This window comes from Zalophus californianus, chromosome 11 (assembly GCF_009762305.2).
Source record: "Zalophus californianus isolate mZalCal1 chromosome 11, mZalCal1.pri.v2, whole genome shotgun sequence".
NCBI lineage: Eukaryota > Metazoa > Chordata > Mammalia > Carnivora > Otariidae > Zalophus > Zalophus californianus.
The window spans coordinates 83,853,695-83,872,256 of record NC_045605.1 but is presented as its reverse complement, the minus strand read 5'-3'; the positions used below and the strand labels follow the sequence as shown (position 1 = coordinate 83,872,256).

At 37.2% G+C, this 18,562-nt stretch overlaps 1 protein-coding gene across 1 annotated transcript in view; it reads left to right on the top strand.

Moving 5' to 3' along the window:
- The window catches only part of DCDC1 (doublecortin domain containing 1), a 468,564-nt gene that overhangs the window by 261,393 nt on the left and 188,609 nt on the right, over positions 1–18,562 (top strand). The window contains exons 16-18 of the mRNA XM_027579679.2: positions 331–465; positions 4,188–4,306; positions 11,341–11,401. Coding sequence (XP_027435480.2) covers positions 331–465; positions 4,188–4,306; positions 11,341–11,401 — 315 coding nt within the window. The remainder of the gene's footprint in view (positions 1–330; positions 466–4,187; positions 4,307–11,340; positions 11,402–18,562) is intronic.

The following is an 18,562-nucleotide window of genomic DNA, read 5'->3' as shown; positions in this document are numbered from 1 at the left end:
AACCTGATGTGGGACTCTATCCTAGGACCCTGGGATCATGACCTGAACTGAAGGCAGACGCCTGACTGACTGAGCCACCCAGGCATCCCAGGCAGGAAAAATATTTTATAATATCCCATACCACACAGTCTAGGACCTTGCATATCAGAGCTGATGCTCAACAAATATTAATTGAATTGAGTTAAATGGGACTGAGGACTACTACTTCAAAAGAAACCTTTTCAATCAGAAATATAATGTTCTAGGATGACCTGTTTTGGGTAAGTGTGTTGAAGAAGGTAGATTTTCAGACTGTAAGTTTAAAAATGCATATTCCTTCTCATGGTATAGGTGGATCCCAATATTGTCCTTCATGCCTCTGTTTCCATCGGAAAGCGGAGGTCCTCAAGCAGGGAAGTGAGCAGCGGAAGTCAGACAGCGCCATCGATCCTGTGGCCTGCAGCCAGTGTGTGGCTGATCACGAAGGTATGCAACAGCGTCTGCTGTCCTGGAGGACTGCCCATGCTCCCTACTCACAGTGGGGCACTGGCTCCTGGTGTCCTCGTGCACACAAGCCTGCAAATGGAGGCATGAGCAAGTGTTGGCTGTCAGGCATGCTCTTCTCTGCTCCGGGTTTGTCTAGTGCAGAGCGCTTCTGTAGGTCCCCATGGGAGCATTCAGTTCACTTTCACATGTGCCGGTTAGTTCATACTCAGTATTTAAACTGAGCATAGAACTTCCGAACAGTTCACACACTCACCATTTTCATGAAATTTGTCTGAATGTCATTTGCTTCCGCTCCTTAGTCTTCATTGCTGAGCCTCACTGAGCCTGGTGTGTGAGCACCATATAAGGACAGTGTCCGGTCTTCGTGAGGACAGTTGTAAGAGAAATCCCTGAGTATAAAATGTGAACAATGACTAACACATTTTATACCCATGTATTGACACTATTTAATTTTTTAACTTTACTACTATACCAGTGGATCTGATTTAAATTGAAAACACGTAATTGCCCTCTCCTTCCCTTTTACTATTGCAATTTGTTTTGTAATTGCCACCAAATATTTATGTCTGGAAAGAGATGGTGTAGCTTGTATCTATCCTTCTTTTGTCTTCCTTTGCCCCCTCACTGTAGATTATTTTTGCCTCTTCTTAGCACTTCTGTGGGTGCAGAGTCACTCAGGCAAGTTTGCTGCTACTTTGTTGGGGGTGGGGGTGTTGCAACTATTTTCTCAAATGAAATTTGGGATTGTCCTTAACTGTTATTTTTTGATTCTCTGAGAGCTAAAAACAAACATAGAGAGTAATTAAGTTACAAAGGCACCGAGAAATATTCATTTCATATATTAAGGCAGAATGAGTTTAGATATTTCTTCAATCTACTTCTAACTGGGAGACTCTATGAACTATGAACCTTTTTTAAGTCATATTTTGTTTCAGACTTAATAACGATATTTGCCATTTTGTTAAACATCTGCTGTATGTTAGGCATCTTCTACATATTTATTATCTCATTTAATCTTATACATTATACGGCTGAAAAAAACTGAGGCTGGTACATAGCAGAGGAAAGATTCTTGGTCTATCTGACTTCAAAACTTACACATTTTCACTGTAATATACAACGTTGCTCTCTATTTGGCCAATGTCTGAGCATAATGGAAGTGTTTAGTGTTAGCATTGCCACTGAACGCTTGTGTAACCTCAGGTAAGTCACACTCCGTATCTGGGCTTTAGTCTTATCTGAAAAGAGTTGGACCAGTTGATATGGAAAGTTCTTTTCTAGATCTCATATTCTGTAATTCTATGGTGTCTGTTTCTAGAATTTCATGATAGCAAAAAACCTGTACTTGTCTAAGATTTCCTCAAAAATAACTGAAATGCTTACTGAAAAGAAGATGGGTTTTGGAATTAGATGCATGGGAATTAGAATGCCTTGTGTGACCTTGAGAAAGTTACTTAGCTGCACTAAACCAGTGTTTCTTCCTCTCTAAAATGAAGTTAGTCATACCTATCTTGCACAGATGCTGTGGTGACTAATAAGAAAGCATGCGTGAAGTTCAAGCGTAGTATCTGGTATACAGAAAGTGCTTAATAAATGTTCTTTTATCCTCACCCCAAGCAATTTTCTTCCTGTATAGACAAGCATGGTCAAATGAGGATTCCATCCAGTACTTACTAGAGCCAAAATTTAAAAAAAAATACTTTTCCTAAGTTATCGTATATTTCTTTAGCACACAGCAAAAGCATGAGGAATAAAAGTTACATGCTAAAAAGAAGACAATTTCTTTAAATTTTATTTTATTATGTTATGTTAGTCACTATACAATACATCATTAGTTTTTGATGTAGTGTTCCATGATTCATTGTTTGTATATAACACCCAGTACTCCATTCAATACATGCCCTCCTTAATACCCATCACCCCCGCAAAATGTTCAGTTTGTTTCTCAGAGTCCATAGTCTCTCATGGTTCGTCTCCCACTCCAATTTCCCCCCCTTCATTTTTCCCTTTCTACTATCTTCTTCTTCTTCTTTTTTTAACATATAATGTATTATTTGTTTCAGAGGTACAGGTCTGTCATTCAACAGTCTTACACAATTCACAGCGCTCACCATAGCACATACCCTCCCCAATGTCTATCACCCAGCCACCCCATCCCTCCCACCCCCCACCACTCCAGCAACCCTCAGTTTGTTTCCTGAGATTAAGAATTCCCCATATCAGTGAGATTATATGATACTTGTTTTTCTCTGATTGACTTATTTCGCTTAGCATAATACCCTCTAGTTCTATCCATGTTGTTGCAAATGGCAAGATTTCATTTTTTTGATGGCTGCATAATATTCCATTGTGTGTGTGTGTGTGTGTGTGTGTGTGTGTGTGTGTGTGTGTGTGTGTGTATATGTATATATATACCACATCTTCTTTCCATTCATCTGTTGATGGACATCTTAGCTCTTTCCATAGTTTGGCTATAGTGGACATTGCTGCTATAAACATTGGGGTGCATGTACCCCTTCGGATCACTACATTTGTATCTTTGGGGTAAATATCCAGTAGTGCAATTACTGGGTTGTATGGTAGCTCTATCTTCAACTTTTTGAGGAACCTCCATACTGTTTTCCAGAGTGGCTGCACCAGCTTGCATTCCCACCAACAGTGTAGGAGGGTTCCCCTTTCTCCGCATCCTCGCCAACATCTGTCGTTTCCTGACTTGTTAATTTTAGCCATTCTGACTAGTGTGAGGTGGTATCTCATTGAGGTTTTGATTTGGATTTCCCTGATGCCGAGTGATATTTAGCACTTTTTCATGTGTCTGTTGGCCATTTGGATGTCTTCTTTGGAAAAATGTCTGTTCATGTCTTCTGCCCATTTCTTGATTGGATTATTTGTTCTTTAGGTGTTGAGTTTGATAAATTCTTTATAGATTTTAGATATTAGTCCTTTATCTGATATGTCATTTGCAAATATCTTCTCCCATTAAAAAGAAGACAATTTTGAAAATCTTTTTAGATTGAATGCTCTCTCCCTTTTTCAAAATAAATATTTTTACCTGTTAGGATAGGCAATTTTGCATGCCATAAATCTTCAGTGTGTGAATAAATTCTTCAGTGGTTGTCACTTATTTAAAACATGTTGTTGATTCCCTAAGTAAGAAAATTGTTAATTGGCCATTTACACAATATTCTCAATTTCCTTATCAGAGTATCCTAACATTTAAAACAAAAGCAGTGCACAGACCACCTTAAGATGTTTAACCCATGGTATTTAGACCCAGAGTGAAACTTTAAATTGGTATGAAGGTTAAGGATTTGTTTCAATCGTTTCAGTCCACTGCACTTTTTTTTCCTGTGCATACATATTTCAAGTAAGCTCTGTAGTTATAACTATAACAAGTGACACATGATGGACCCCAAATCACTGCACTGTGAAATATGCACAGAAAAAAAGGACAAATGAAGATATCAAGGTCTGTTTTATTTTGCGCTGAACTGTAAAATGCCACCCTTGTTGGACAGAAGATCACTGATTCTGAGCAGGGCTCTCTGACTGCTAAGTTGTGGGTAGTGTTTCACTTTCAGCAACTGTTAATATCTGGGGTTATCCAGGCATAATGACCTCACTATTTGTGACACATTGTTGAATTTTCTGGTTCTTTTAACTTATTTAGACCTTTCTCCCCCCTCTCTATTCATTGGAAGACTGGAATGATCCTGAGCCGGGCTATAACGCAGGGCTGCCTAGCTATTGGTCATCCAATCAGAGTCGAGGCTGCTGAGGGAACATCACTAGAAGGATATAAATTAATCCTACAGAAAAGGTAATGCTTATGAGCTATTTAGCTCAAAATAATAAATGTTAATTTCAAGATTTCTGAGCAGTCAACTTAGATGGAATATTCATTAGGTGTTTAAATTTGTGTTCATAATATCAATATTAATTTTCTAATCTCAAATAAGCTTGAAAATGTATGTCAGTTTGGTAGTATTTCTTAGGTATTTTTAAAAGTAAAATGTTGGCATTCAACATGTACCTATGTTGTAGACAAGCTGCTGCTTTACTCTATAATTATTGGAACTCATTTCTTTATATGCATTTTGATTGTTAATTTAAATATTTAATATTCTGTGTGTATTCTCAACCTTTTCTAAATCTTCTGAATATGAAATGCTGAACTGGGAAAGAAAAACTAAGGAGACAAAAATTTGCTGAGGTGTAGGGCATCAAAAGTCTCCTTCCTATTTGTTTTTGCCTACTTGGTAACTAATCTAGAAAGCAGATTAGTGTTTGCCTGGAGATAGGAGGATGGGGAGGGATAGGAGAGTGAGATTACAAAGGGACACAAGGAAACTTTTTTGGGGAGAGATGGATATGGGTGTGTTCACTATCTTGATTGTTGTGATGTTTTAACAGGTATATAAATGTTTCAAAACTTGTCAAATTTTACACTTTAAATGTGTGCCTGTCAGTTATGCAATATTTTACAGTATTGTATGTTAGTTGTTTCTCCAAAAAGCTGTTTTTAAAAAGTACAAAAAGACAATAGGGGAACAAACAAAAAAATCACAATGGGTAAGGAATGACTGAGTGCTTACTTTGGAGGGAAGTGGTGGGGGAAGGGCACTCTCAGTGGAAGAGCTAACCAGTGGTCTAGACCGTCAAAATGGCAAGTGTCTGGAAAGGTTAGACATAGTTTGATGAACACACTCTTCATGCCCAGGGCTGTCCCTGGACTTACTGGATCCTGAAATTAGTGCTGATCTGGCCTTAGCCCACTGAGGTTTACTTCCTACTCTGGCTAGGATTGTCATGGAACTGAATGGGACAGAAACCACAAACTTGATGTCCTTGCTGCCTAGAGAGAACAGAGCTTGGGCTAGAAAAGAGATGATAATTAAAAAAAAAAAAAACACTGTAGTAAGTTTAACTTGAAAAAAATCTCCATTTACAAGAAAGATTTTGTTCAAATTCAGGAAAGAAGGGAAGGAGAGAGAGGGAGAGGAGAGAGGTAGGATTGGTGGGTGAGGGGGAAAGGGAGGATCCTTACGCAAATTAAGATTATTTGCCTTTATATTAATGCAACTTGATTTTTATCTGAGAAACAAAATCTATTGCAAGGTGGAAGCAAATAGTAGAAAATTTGGAAACCTAGGAGTTCTCACTAACTGTGAAGCTACATTTTGTTTTTTAGAAAGCAGTAGGGACCAAGATTTTTAGAGTTTACCTCACCTCTGGTACTTTTCAAGTATATTTATCTTTTCTAAGAGTTTCTTAAGTGCCTGTTTGTCTTATTTTTTTATAAATGCAACCATATTTTATTATAAATAACATAAATATCATCATGCAACTTCTAGAGACAAAATTTTTTCCTTTTCTCCTAAGTAGTGTAATATGATCTTAACAAAAGCTATGAATCAAGACATAGTCTTTTTTTTTATTATGTTACGTTCATCACCATACATTACATCATTAGTTTTTGATGTAGTGTTCCATGATTCATTGTTTGCATATAACACCCAGTGCTCCGTGCAGAATGTGCCCTCTTTAATACCCATCACCAGGCTAACCCATCCCCCCACCCCCTCCCCTCTAGAACCCTCAGTTTGTTTTTCAGAGTCCATAGTCTCTCATGGTTCGTCTCCCCCTCTGATTTCCACCCCCTTCATTCTTCCCCTCCTGCTATCTTCTTCTTCTTCGTCTTCTTTTTTTAACATATAATGTATTATTTGCTTCAGAGGTACAGATCATAATTCAACAGTCAAGACATAGTCTTTTAAATACTAAAAATAATAGAACTAGCACTTAAAGTAGCAACCTGACAACTTACAGAGAATATTGTAAACATATCATGCCTCATTAGTTTGGTTATGTCTCATTTGGTGTCACGCATCTTATTCTTATTCAATAGGGCAAGTGCTTGCACATGTTTGTGTATTTAATATTTTTTTCTGTGATGTGCATCTGGCTATGAGTGGATGAAAGGCAAACCAACGATGTCATTACTAAGTGATCTGAAAATCATAGAAAATTCTAAAAATCATAAACCTTATAATGAAAGATGCTTCTTTCTAAAAGATATTTTGGACATCTTAAAGACAAACCAGTTGCGTCAAAGTCCTTTAACAAGTCTACCAATTAATCTTGATTTTGCTTCATTTTTAAAGAATGTGGATATGCAGGATTTGGCTTTTAGTGTTAAATTCACAATCAGCGCAGCACACACACACTCCCATTCATCCACACACAGAGGTTAGATTATGGAGACTACAAACTTGGGGCCCATGGATTTTGTTTGGCCTGCACATTATTATAATATTTTGAGTTGGTTGTGAGCCTATAGAAATAGGGAGATTTTACACAAAAAAATACATATTTCTATCTTTTCTTGCAAAAAGTCAGAAGAATGGGCAGTACTGGACTCTCACCATCTCATTTTACCAGTGAGGAACTAGCAGGAACAGATTCAGATGGAACATATATCCTCCAGTTTGCTATATTCTCCACTGTTCCCAGTAATAGCCCTCTCTCTAGCTCTAGACTTCTTCATTCATTTCTATTACCTGTCTGATAATCTTTACTGCCTTCCTTATTTCAGTGTTAATCTTTCAGTTATGGTGTTTTGCATCTCCTTTTTTTTCTCCCCACTTAGGTCTTGCTGGAAATAGTGATAACTGGCCAACATTAATCTAGAGTAGGTTAAACAAACACTGCTCTAAGGACACCACTAACTACAACCAGCAAGTGTAGCTGTGTAGTGCTAGGTGCAGAGACAAAAAGACAGACAGGATAACAGACAGCCCATCACCAGGTAATCAGAGAGATTGAAAATCATCTCTTTGGTCAAGTCTTGAAGTTTAGGAGGCTAAGAGTTAGAATAAAGCAGAATGACAGACTGCACCATTGTAGAAAGGACCGTTTGCCATGCAATGGAAGTTTAAGTAATATTCAAACATACAGATAACACTATTAGAAATATCAACATCAAATAGAAAATTGTCTATGTGTAACTTCACAGTTGGACTGATGGATCAAATTTCTTATCTCTACTCCTACTGTGTTAAGAATCATGGAGGGGAAATCCCTTTCCTCTGTTCTCTATGGATCCTACTTTTGGTCCGTGTAGCATTGGAAGATGCCAGAGCCACCTGAAGCTGTCTGGGAAAATAGATTTGTAACTGTGAAGCATGATGACAGTGGTCCTCCTTATAGTCAACTGAGAAATAATGAGCTTTAACCTATGAAATTTCCCCTAACTGAACTATGTTTATGGGCTGCCTTCTTGCCTCTACTCTCTGATAAATGGCATATTTCAAAGAAAAATGTGTGTGTGTGTGTGTGTGTGTACATCATTTTATAGATTCCCAATAGAAATAGTAAAATGCATATGCATACTCAATAAGCAAACTTCCCAGGGCAGATAGTTCTCTCCTTGCATGTAAAAGGAGAGTATGTGACTAATCTTGGAAGTCCTATGCTTTCAGAGAAGGAAGGATTCTAAAGAGCATCTATTCTAAACCCTTCTTTATGAGTAGAAGTAGTAACAGTGGTGATGGTGGTGGTTGTGATAATGATAATATCGTTATCTTTATAAGAAATTCCAAGTCCACTAGAGACTAAATGTTCTAGAAAGATCATATATCTGATCTAGTTAATGTCAGATCCAGGACCAGAATTTAGTCCAGCACATGTCATGATATTTAACTTTGTTTCTTATATGGAATACTGCTTCTTCATTTTCCTCTCCTTCTCTCATGATTGATATTGTTATTGCTATTTTTAAATTTTGTTTTTATCTATAAAAAATCTTTTTAGCTTGCTACTTGTTTGCCAAAAAGAGGAACTTCTATGGTATTTTCTAATTCAGTCCTGTATGAGCATCATTACATATTGGATCTAAGTTTGATTTCTTTACATATAAAATGTCTTGAAAAATAAACAGATGCACTTGTATTTGTAGGAATTTTATTTTTTAAAGAAGTTATTATATATTCGAATGATATCTTCTCATCCTGCTTAGTGTAGATGCCACATGAGAGACTTGTTTTTTATAACTTTGGTAGTAAAATTTAAAGGCAACATTTATAGATATATACTTAGAGAGACTCCTGATACGGAAATTACTAGCAAGCTCTCAAGGCTTAAATATGATTTGAAACTACACATTTGCAAAATTTCCTAGGCAATTCTTGAACAGAATTTGAGCTGTGATAAAATTTGAGAAATGCTAGGAAATTTATAATTCTTTCAGAAGTATTTCTTATTTTCTTAACCAAAATATAGTTTATGTTCTTTAGCTACTCACTAAGAAGATCCCCTAAACCACTGTATGTTAAATTCAAAACATTTTTCATAATGGCCTTATTAATTTTTAGGGTGATAACATTTTGACATTTTATTCACATATCTATTTATTCAAAGATATCTTTAATCTCCTATCATATGCCGGGCACTGGGATCAGCTCTTAGGACACATGTGGTCTCTGCCCTCACACTGTTGACAATCTGGTGAATATCTCTCCTGTTATATTATTATTTGGGGAGAAGATGCAACAAATTCAGAAAATCAAAACTGAAATCGATGTAGTTTATGTTTTTATAATTATAGTCATCCTCAAATCAACACTATAATTCAATTAAAAGACAAAATTCTGGATTTTACAGCTTTTGACAGTTAGCATCAGTATATTAATTACCAATTGCAGATGTCTTACACTTTGAAAAATTATCATTTCCACTTTATTTGTCTTGAAGAAATATGCTCACAATAATTTATGCAACAGGAGGAATTGCCTATAAGCAATAATGTTGTCCTGAGTTATAGCTGTTCCGCATTAAAATGATCTAAGTTTTATCAAATCCCAGCACATTTCCATTAAAGCATTACAGCAGTCGCTTTATTATTATTTTTAAAAAGAGTGTAGTTATAAGCTTGGGATTGACAACCTTAAAGACCAGCAATAATGTTGTTTTTATTATTTCTTCATTTAGTTGTTGAAACCTGAGCTTTTTTTTAGTACCTCAGGAGAATTTGTATAGTATGAGAATACTTAGTTATTATATGAACACAATTGTATAAAAAAATGTATGTTCATACCAAAGTGTTTTAAGTCACTAAGATTATGCCTCAAATTCTAATCAGTGAGACTAAACTGTTGATTCCATTTTTAATCTTCAAGTAACACAAAGTAATTTGTGTTGTACTTTTCCAATCTAACTGAGAAGATGTCGAGCTGAAATTCAGGGGCTCTGGGTTCTAGTATCTATTTGATATTATCTAGCTCTGTGATTTTTGACCAGCTCACTTCATCTCTCTGTATCTTACTTTATTCATCTCAGTTCCCTTCAAATTCTCAGTCTATGTGTTGTTGTTTTGGATAATGAGTGTCATTATTAAAATACATTTTAGTTCAGGACCCTAAGTCAAAAAAATTTTTAAAGCTTCTCTTTTCTTTTATTAATTACAACATAAAAAGGTCTCCAGAAGGACTAATTCCCCTAATACTTCCCCAATCCTACCCAGTGCTGAAATAGAACAACAGTTATATTTGTCTAAAGCCTGATAACGAGATTCTTAGCTTAGGGATCAGTTAGACCTTGAAAGATGTTTCATAAAAAAAGTTCACCTCTAAGTATTCATGTTTTCTCACATCCCTGCTTCCTCTTGTCCATTCTAACTTCACTTTCTTTTCATAGTGTCACGTTCTTTCCTTCTTTACCCAAATTTGACATTTGGGACTTATCCTTGCCTTCTGTCTCTAATCTCCACCCCATTTATTCACTCACCAAATCAATTCTCCTTTCATAATTAGTATGTGGTCTTTCCTTCTCCCACTGCTCTCATCACTGTACTTCAATGTTTTTTAAAAAAGTCTGATCCATAGACCACACACATCCAAATTCCCTGGAGTTCTTACGATTGGAATCACTTGCAATACCTGTTAATACAGATTTGGGGGTGTCCAGACCTTCAGAATCAAAATTCTGAGGATAGGGGCTTGGAAACCTACAGTATTATCAAGCATCTATCTCAACATGCCCAAGAACTCTTCACGTTTTCTAATATAAATTGGATATGGGTAAAAGGCTAATGCACACTCCGCCAGTTTTGTACTGCTGCCTTGACATGTTCTACCCAGATCATAAGGCGCCTTGCTTTAGAATAGAGCATTGCCTGACACCTCTTATTCCCAGCCATTGAAGTTTCTGTCAAAACCCAGAGGCAGTAGGAAAAGCCTTGTTTAACATCCCATTACACTTCATTTAATTCATTTGTCCTACCTTTGTAAGGTTTCTAAATATTAATGATATTAATATACATGATTCGTTAATTTAGGCATGATTAAGTTCATCATAGTCGTTTTTCTTTTTTTTACTCAGACTTCGTTTAAGAAATCTGATATTCCTTAATAAAATTTTCTGGTCATTTCGGAAACCGGTGCCTGTGGTTCCTAATTTTCCATGGTACCCTTTTCCACCTTATCCTCTTAATCCTTATGCTTAATTAAGCCTCTTTCTGTCTCATAGAAAGAGGATCTTTTGGGGGGATAGAAATTTCTAGAATATTTTTACTGATTCCCTTTATTCTCTAAAACTCCTAACCAGTGTTGCCATGGGTAATACACACACCGCCACCACTACCACCACCGCCACTTTGGGTACGAAGGAAATCGGTAGGCTGCCTTAGGGAAGGAAGGCTTCAGCTTCAGCGATGGCGGTAGAATGGTGGAAACCTCGGGAGAATCTGGGCAGTCCTGCTCCTGCCGGGATATGGAAAACGATCCTTTCGTTTGAAACCTATAAAATGTTTCAGCGTGGTGAAAAGTTATCAGTCTCTAAATTACGTTTCCATTACAGACATAAAGAAAATAATTCTCAGAAGTGGGTGTTTGGAACGGACAGCTGCATTTATTCTAAGGTAAGGACTTTGTAAGCCACAGCTTTTATTCCTAAATTTTTCCACTCCCAGATTCTTATAAATATTCTTATTGTCGAGAGAAAGAAATACTTTTTCAGCACAGTATTTCCCTGTGCCCAGAAGTTTAGAATTTAACTTAACTCAATACTTTCCTGTGAGGTTGTTTTGACTTTAAAATACAAGTTTTCCAAGACCAAAAATAATTCTTTCCAATTCATCATTATGATATGACCTAACATTTCAGGGCACTGTTTTTTTTTTTCTATTAATTTTAAATTAAATTAAATTTATTATTTTTATTGAGTACAATTGATATATAACATTGTATAAATTGAAGACATACGACATATTGATTTGTTACTTTATATATTGCAATATGATATTAGCATAGCATTCACTAACACCTCTATCACATCATATAATTATCATGTCTTTTTTTGTGGAGACTAAGATTTAACTCTCTTAAAAACTTTCAAGTATGTAATACATTATTGTTGACTATAATCACTATGCTATGCATTAGATCTCCAGGACTTATTGATCTAATAGTTGCAAATTTACACCAGTAAACAATATCTCTATTCCCTCATCCTCTAGCCTCTGGTAACCTCCATTCCTTTCTCTGTTTCTATGAGTTCAGCTCTTTTAGATTCCACATATAATTGATATCATGCATTGTTTGTCTTTTGTCTGACTAATCTCACTTAGCATAATGCCCTCAAGGTCCATCCATGTCATAGCAAATGGCAGGATTTCCTTCTCTATCGTGGCTGATGAATATTCCATTGTATATATCACATCTTCTTTATCCATTCATCAGTTGGCACTTAGGCCGTTTCCATATCTTGGCTATTGTGAGTAATGCTGCAGTAAATATCAAAAAGATACCTACATAGGTTTTCTTAGTCATTAAAATGAGGAGATTGGCACTTTGGAAAACTGGCAATAGCTACTAAAGTTGAACATGTCTATACAACCCAGCAATTCCCCTACTAGTTTAATGCTAAAGAGAATTAATTACTTAACTTAAGGTAAAGATATTTACTAAAATGTTAATAGCAGCACTAATTGTAGTAGTCTCAGCATGGAGATTATAGAAACGCTTATCAGCAGTAGAATAAATGGATATTATATATATATATATATATATACATACATATATATATATACAATGGAATACTATATAGCAGAGTTGGAAAACTTCTGTAAAGGACCATATACTAAAGATTTGGCACTCTGTGAGCCATGCAATCCCTGTCCCAATTTCTCAACCCTGCCTTTGTAGCTTGAAAGCAGCCATAGACAATATGTAAATAAATGGTATGGCTGTGTTTTAATAAAATTTTATTTACAGAAACAGGTGGTCAGGGCGCCTGGGTGGCTCAGTTGGTTAAGCGACTGCCTTCGGCTCAGGTCATGATCCTGGAGTCCCGGGATCGAGTCCCGCATCAGGCTCCCTGCTCGGCGGGGAGTCTGCTTCTCCCTCTGACCCTCCCTCCTCTCATGGGCTCTCTCTCTCTCTCATTCTCTCTCTCAAATAAATAAATAAATAAAATCTTTAAAAAAAAAAAAAAGAAACAGGTGGTCAGTTAGATTTGGATCATGGGCCTTAGTTTTCTGACTCTGGAGGATAGCAATGCCAATAAACAAACTACAATTACCCATAACAATGTATATGAATATCACAAATATAATGGTTTACAAAGAAACCAGATGTAGGAGAATGTACACTTCACGATTACAGTTATTTAAACTTTAATACCAAGCAAAAACAACAAATCCATTGTGTTAGAAGTCGGGAGAGTGGCTATAGTTGAAGGAGGTTAGTGACTGAAAGGGGCTGTGAGAAGTGCTTCAGCTGTGTTAGGTTCCCTTTCCTGACCTGGGTGGTTAATTAAACAGGTATTCACTATGTGAAAATGGATTGTGAAAATGTGAAAATCATATACTTATGATTTATGTACTCTTCAGTATGTGTATTATATGTACATAAAAATTTGCTTCAATAAAATGAGGATATTGGCCTTGAGTTCTCAAGATTTTCCTCCGGTTCTGTGACTCCAAATCTAAATGGAATGTTAATCAATCATCAATAACTAAGAAAGGCAAAAATTAGATTAACCCACATGGTATCTGTTAGTGTTTGCTTCAGGATCCCACCATTATGATTTTGGAAATGCTGAATTACTCAGATGAATGAAATTGGACGTACATATGTATTAATCTTTTCGGGCTGCTGTAACAAAGTACCATAAACTGGGTGGCTTAAACAACAGAAATTTATTCTCTCCAGTTGTGGAGGCCAGAAGTCTGAAATCAAGGTACTAGCAGTGCTGTGTGCCATCTGAATCGTCTTGGGGAAGATTCTTCCTTGCCCCTTCCATCTTCTGGCAGTCCCAGACATTCTCGACCATGGCAGCATAACTCCAATCTCTGCCTCCATCTTCACATGGCCATGTCCCTCTGTGCCTGAATCTTCACAGGCCGTTCTCCTTCATGCATGTGTCTGTGTCCAAATTTTTCTCTTTTAAGGACACCAGTCATTTTGGATTAGGGCCCACCCTAAGGACCTAATATTAAATTGATTACATCTGTGGAGAACTTATTTCCAAATAAGGTCTCATTCCCAGGTACCAAGTGTTAGGACTTCAGTGGACTTCTTGGGGGGACACAATTCAACCTATAACACAGAGCATGACAGTTATCAATGTATTCCCTCTCAGCTCCGGATCTTCAATTTTTCACCAGGCACCTGCCTCAGGCAGCTTCATGGCAGAGTATTGCCAGTGGGACACCCTCATATGAATGGCTTCCTGGAGCATGTTGCTCGTGGGTGGCTTTATAGTGGAGTGTCTGTCACCAGCGAGGCACCTCCCTGTGGACAGCTTCTCCTGGTTCTCCAAAGGCAGATTCATAGTAAAGCCTGTGTGTGATCTGCCTCAGGGACTTCTTCAACATGCAGTGAGCCATGGCTTTGCCCTTTTTGATGTGGTTTGGATCTCAGCCTTGGGTCAGGCCTCTTCTGTGAGCATTCCCTCTCAGGCCTTGCAGTACTGGCTACTCCACACCCGCTAGTCACATTTTCTTCAGTGTTCTCTTTAATGCTTACTTGACAATTTCCTGACACTAATCCTCTGTTACTAATTGTTTATATTAAACTTTTCGTATTTAAATTACTATGTGGTTTATATCTCCTGACTGGACCCTGGCTGATAAAAATAATAACTTTATTTCTCTAGTGCTCTAGAATGACACTGTTGAGCCGTTATTTCATGACCTGCACCGTTTTAGAAATTTAGAGACTTGGATACAATTTAAATTTGAAAATTAACATAATAGCATTTCCTTGAGTAGTTATTTGTTAGCACACTGGCTAAAATTCCAACCCACTCACTAACTCAGCCTGGACTATATACTTTTAGCTCTGCTCCTAAGCTGGGAATTTGACATAGGCATCAAACGTCAAAGCATTTTAAAAAAATAACCTTTATACTACTTCATTCTGAGGTTCACCCTAGCTTTCCCCTTGTCCTGTTTCTGACTCTACTACATTCCTGAGCCAGAAGCTTTGGAGAGGTTAGTGGAGAGGAAGTCACATAAAGACCAAGACTACTTATACGTCTTGGTAAAAATAAAAAGTAGAATTTTTCTTTTTAGAGAGAGAGAGAGGAACAGAGAGAGCGAGAGCAGGGGGAAGGACAGAGAGAGGAGAGAGAGAATCTTAAGCAGGCTCTATACTCAGTGTGGAGCTCGACATGGGGCTCAGTCTCATGACTCTGAGATCATGATCTGAGCCAAAATCAAGAGTCAGATGCTTAACTGACTGAGCTACCCAGGCATTCCATAAAAAGTAGAATTTTGAGGGTGCCTGGGTGGCTCAGTTGGTTAAGCGACTGCCTTCGGCTCAGGTCATGATCCTGGGGTCCCGGGATCGAGTCCTGCATCGGGCTCCCTGCTCGGCAGGGAGTCTGCTTCTCCCTCTGACCTTCCTCCATCTCATGCTCTCTCCCTACCATTCTCTCTCTCAATAAATAAATAAAAATCTTAAAAAAAAAAAGTAGAATTTTGAGACTGGGCTAAAATATTCTTCTAGCTCTTTGGCCTGTATCTGCACACAAGGACTTCCTTCTGAGATATACCTAAACAGAGCTGACTCGTAGGACCCAAGAACATAATTCTGTCCTATATAAGTATTGCCCTTCCCACCAACAGACACAGAAGAGCGGGACCAAGGTATAAGTATATTTTCTTTTCTCTCCCCAAATTCAGGTCCTAAATATCCACTTTTACTCTTTTTTACCTCCGTTTCTTGCAATTTATAATTTCCTAATTATTCCCAATAGTACATTCCCAACAGTAGCTAGCAAATAATTCATACTTTTGTGTTTCAAACACAATAACTTTTAAGAGGATTTTGATTCTAAAAATTTTAATATTCCATTCCCAAACACAATTGCTGTTCTTTTTTTATTACAATTCACAGAGCAAAACTATTAATGAGGAATTTTATTCTTTTAGAGGTTTAGAAATTTTGATTAGACCTAAATTTAGTCACATCCAAAATTATATCCATCTAGTTAAGGTTAAAATGGAGAATAATTCGATAATTATTTGCAGCTGGATCATAAATGGAGCTCATTTCATTTATTAAAAAAAGAAGACAGAATTACTTTAGGATATTAATAATTAATCTTGGTTCCACCACTTATTAGTTGTGTGGCATTATAGAAATCATTTAGCCTTTTGCAAGATTCACATTATTTGTCTGCAAATGGGAGATATTAATACTAACATTTTGGGTATTTAACACAGATTCTGGCCTATCAATAGATTCTGGCATATTGATTCTAGCTAATTGATAATTTGTAGCTATTAATGATAATAATAATGAACAAATTTAAATATAATATTGCATTTTGTTATATTGTTTTTACTTGGATAAGTTTTGTTTCTTTTATTTGGCTTGTTTTTAAAGTTAACCATTTCTCTATTCATTTGTAAAAAGACAAAGTTAGATTACTTCTTTTATGCAATCCACTAGTTCCAGCTAAATTAAAGATTTAAACGTTATGGTGCCTGGGTGGCTTAGTCGGTTAAGTTTCTGCCTTCGGCTCAGGTCATGATCCCAGGGTCCTGGATAGAGTCCCACATCAGGCTCCCTCCTCAGTGGGGAGTCTGCTTCTCCCTCTCCCTCTGCCCTCCCCACCCCCATTCCTGCTGTCTCTCTCTCTCTCTCAAATAAATAAATAAATAAATAAAATCTTTAAAAAAAAATCAAGGAAGACACAGAAATGGAAAAACATTCCATGCTTATGTATTGGAAGAACAAATACTGTTAAAATGTCTATGCTACCTAGAGCAATCTATACATTCAATGCAATCCCTATCAAAATACCATCAACTTTTTTCACAGAGCTGGAACAAATAATCCTAAAATTTGTATGGAACCAGAAAAGACCCCGAATAGCCAAAGTAATGTCGAAAAAGAAAACCAAAGCTGGTGGCATCACAATTCTAGACTTCAAGCTCTGTTACAAAGCTATAATCATCAAGACAGTATGATACTGGCACAAAAACAAATACATAGATCAATGGAACAGAATAGAAAACCCAGAAATCAACCCTCAACTCTGTGGTCAACTAATCTTTGACAAAGCAGGAATGAATATCTGCTGGAAAAAAGACAGTCTCTTCAACAAATGGTGTTGGGAATATTGGACAGCCACATGCAGAATGAAACTGGATCATTTTTTTATACCATACACAAAAATAGACTCAAAATAGATGAAAGACCTAAATGTGAGATAGGAATCCATCAAAATCCTAGAGGAGAACTCGGGCAGCAACTTCTGCGACCTTGGCCACAGCAACTTCTTGCTAGACACATGGCCAAAGGCAAGGGAAACAAAGGCAAAAATGAACTACTGGGACTTCATCAAGAAAAAAAGCTTTTAGGGCGCCTGGGTGGCTCAGTCGTTAAGCGTCTGCCTTCGGCTCAGGGAAGCCTACTTCTCCCTCTCCCACTCCCCCTGCTTGTGTTCCCTCTCTCACTGTGTCTCTCTCTGTCAAATAAATAAATAAAATCTTAAAAAGAAAAAACAAAAAAAACTTTTGCACAACAAAGGAAACAGTTGACAAAACCGAAAGACAACAGACAGAATGGGAGAAGATATTTGCAAATGTCTTATCAGATAAAGGGCTAGTATCCAAAATCTATAAAGAACTTGTCAAACTCAACACCCAAAGAACAAATAATCCAATCAAGGAAGTGGGCAGAAGACATGAACAGACATTTCTGCAAAGAAGACATACAAATGGCCAACAGACACATGAAAAAATGCTCAACATCACTAGGCATCAGGGAAATCCAAATCAAAACTTCAGTGAGATACCACCTCACACCGGTCAGAATGGCTAAAATTAACAAGTCAGGAAATGACAGATGTTGGTGAGGATGCAGAGAAAGGGGAACCCTCCTATACTGTTGGTGAGAATGCAAGCTGGTGCAGTCACTCTGGAAAACAGTATGGAGTTTCCTCAAAAAGTTGAAAATGGAGCTAACCTACAACCCAGCAATTGCACTACTAGGTATTTACCCCAAAGTACAACTGTAGTGACCCAAAGAGGCACCTGCACCCCAATGTTTATATTAGCAATGTCCACAATAGCCAAACTATAGAAAGAGCCCAGATATCCATTAACAGATGAAAATATAAAGAAGATGTGGAATACACACACACACACACACACACACACACACACACACACACACACACACACGACGGAATACTACTCAGCCATCAAAAAATGAAATATTGCCATTTTCAACAACATGGATGGAACTAAAGGGTATTTTGCTAAGTGAAATAAGTCAATTAGAGAAAGACAATTATCGTATGTTCTCACTCATATGTGGAATTTAAGAAACAAAACAGAGGATCATAGGGGAAGGGAGGGAAAAATAAAAGAGGATGAAATCAGAGGGAGACAAACCATAAGAGACTCTGAATCATAGGAAACAAACTGAGGGTTGCTGGAGGGGAGAGGGGTAGAGGGATGGGGTGATAGACATTAAGGAGGGCACATGATGTAATGAGCACTGGGTATTATATAAGACTGATTAATCACTGAACTCTACCTCTGAAACTAATAATACACTAT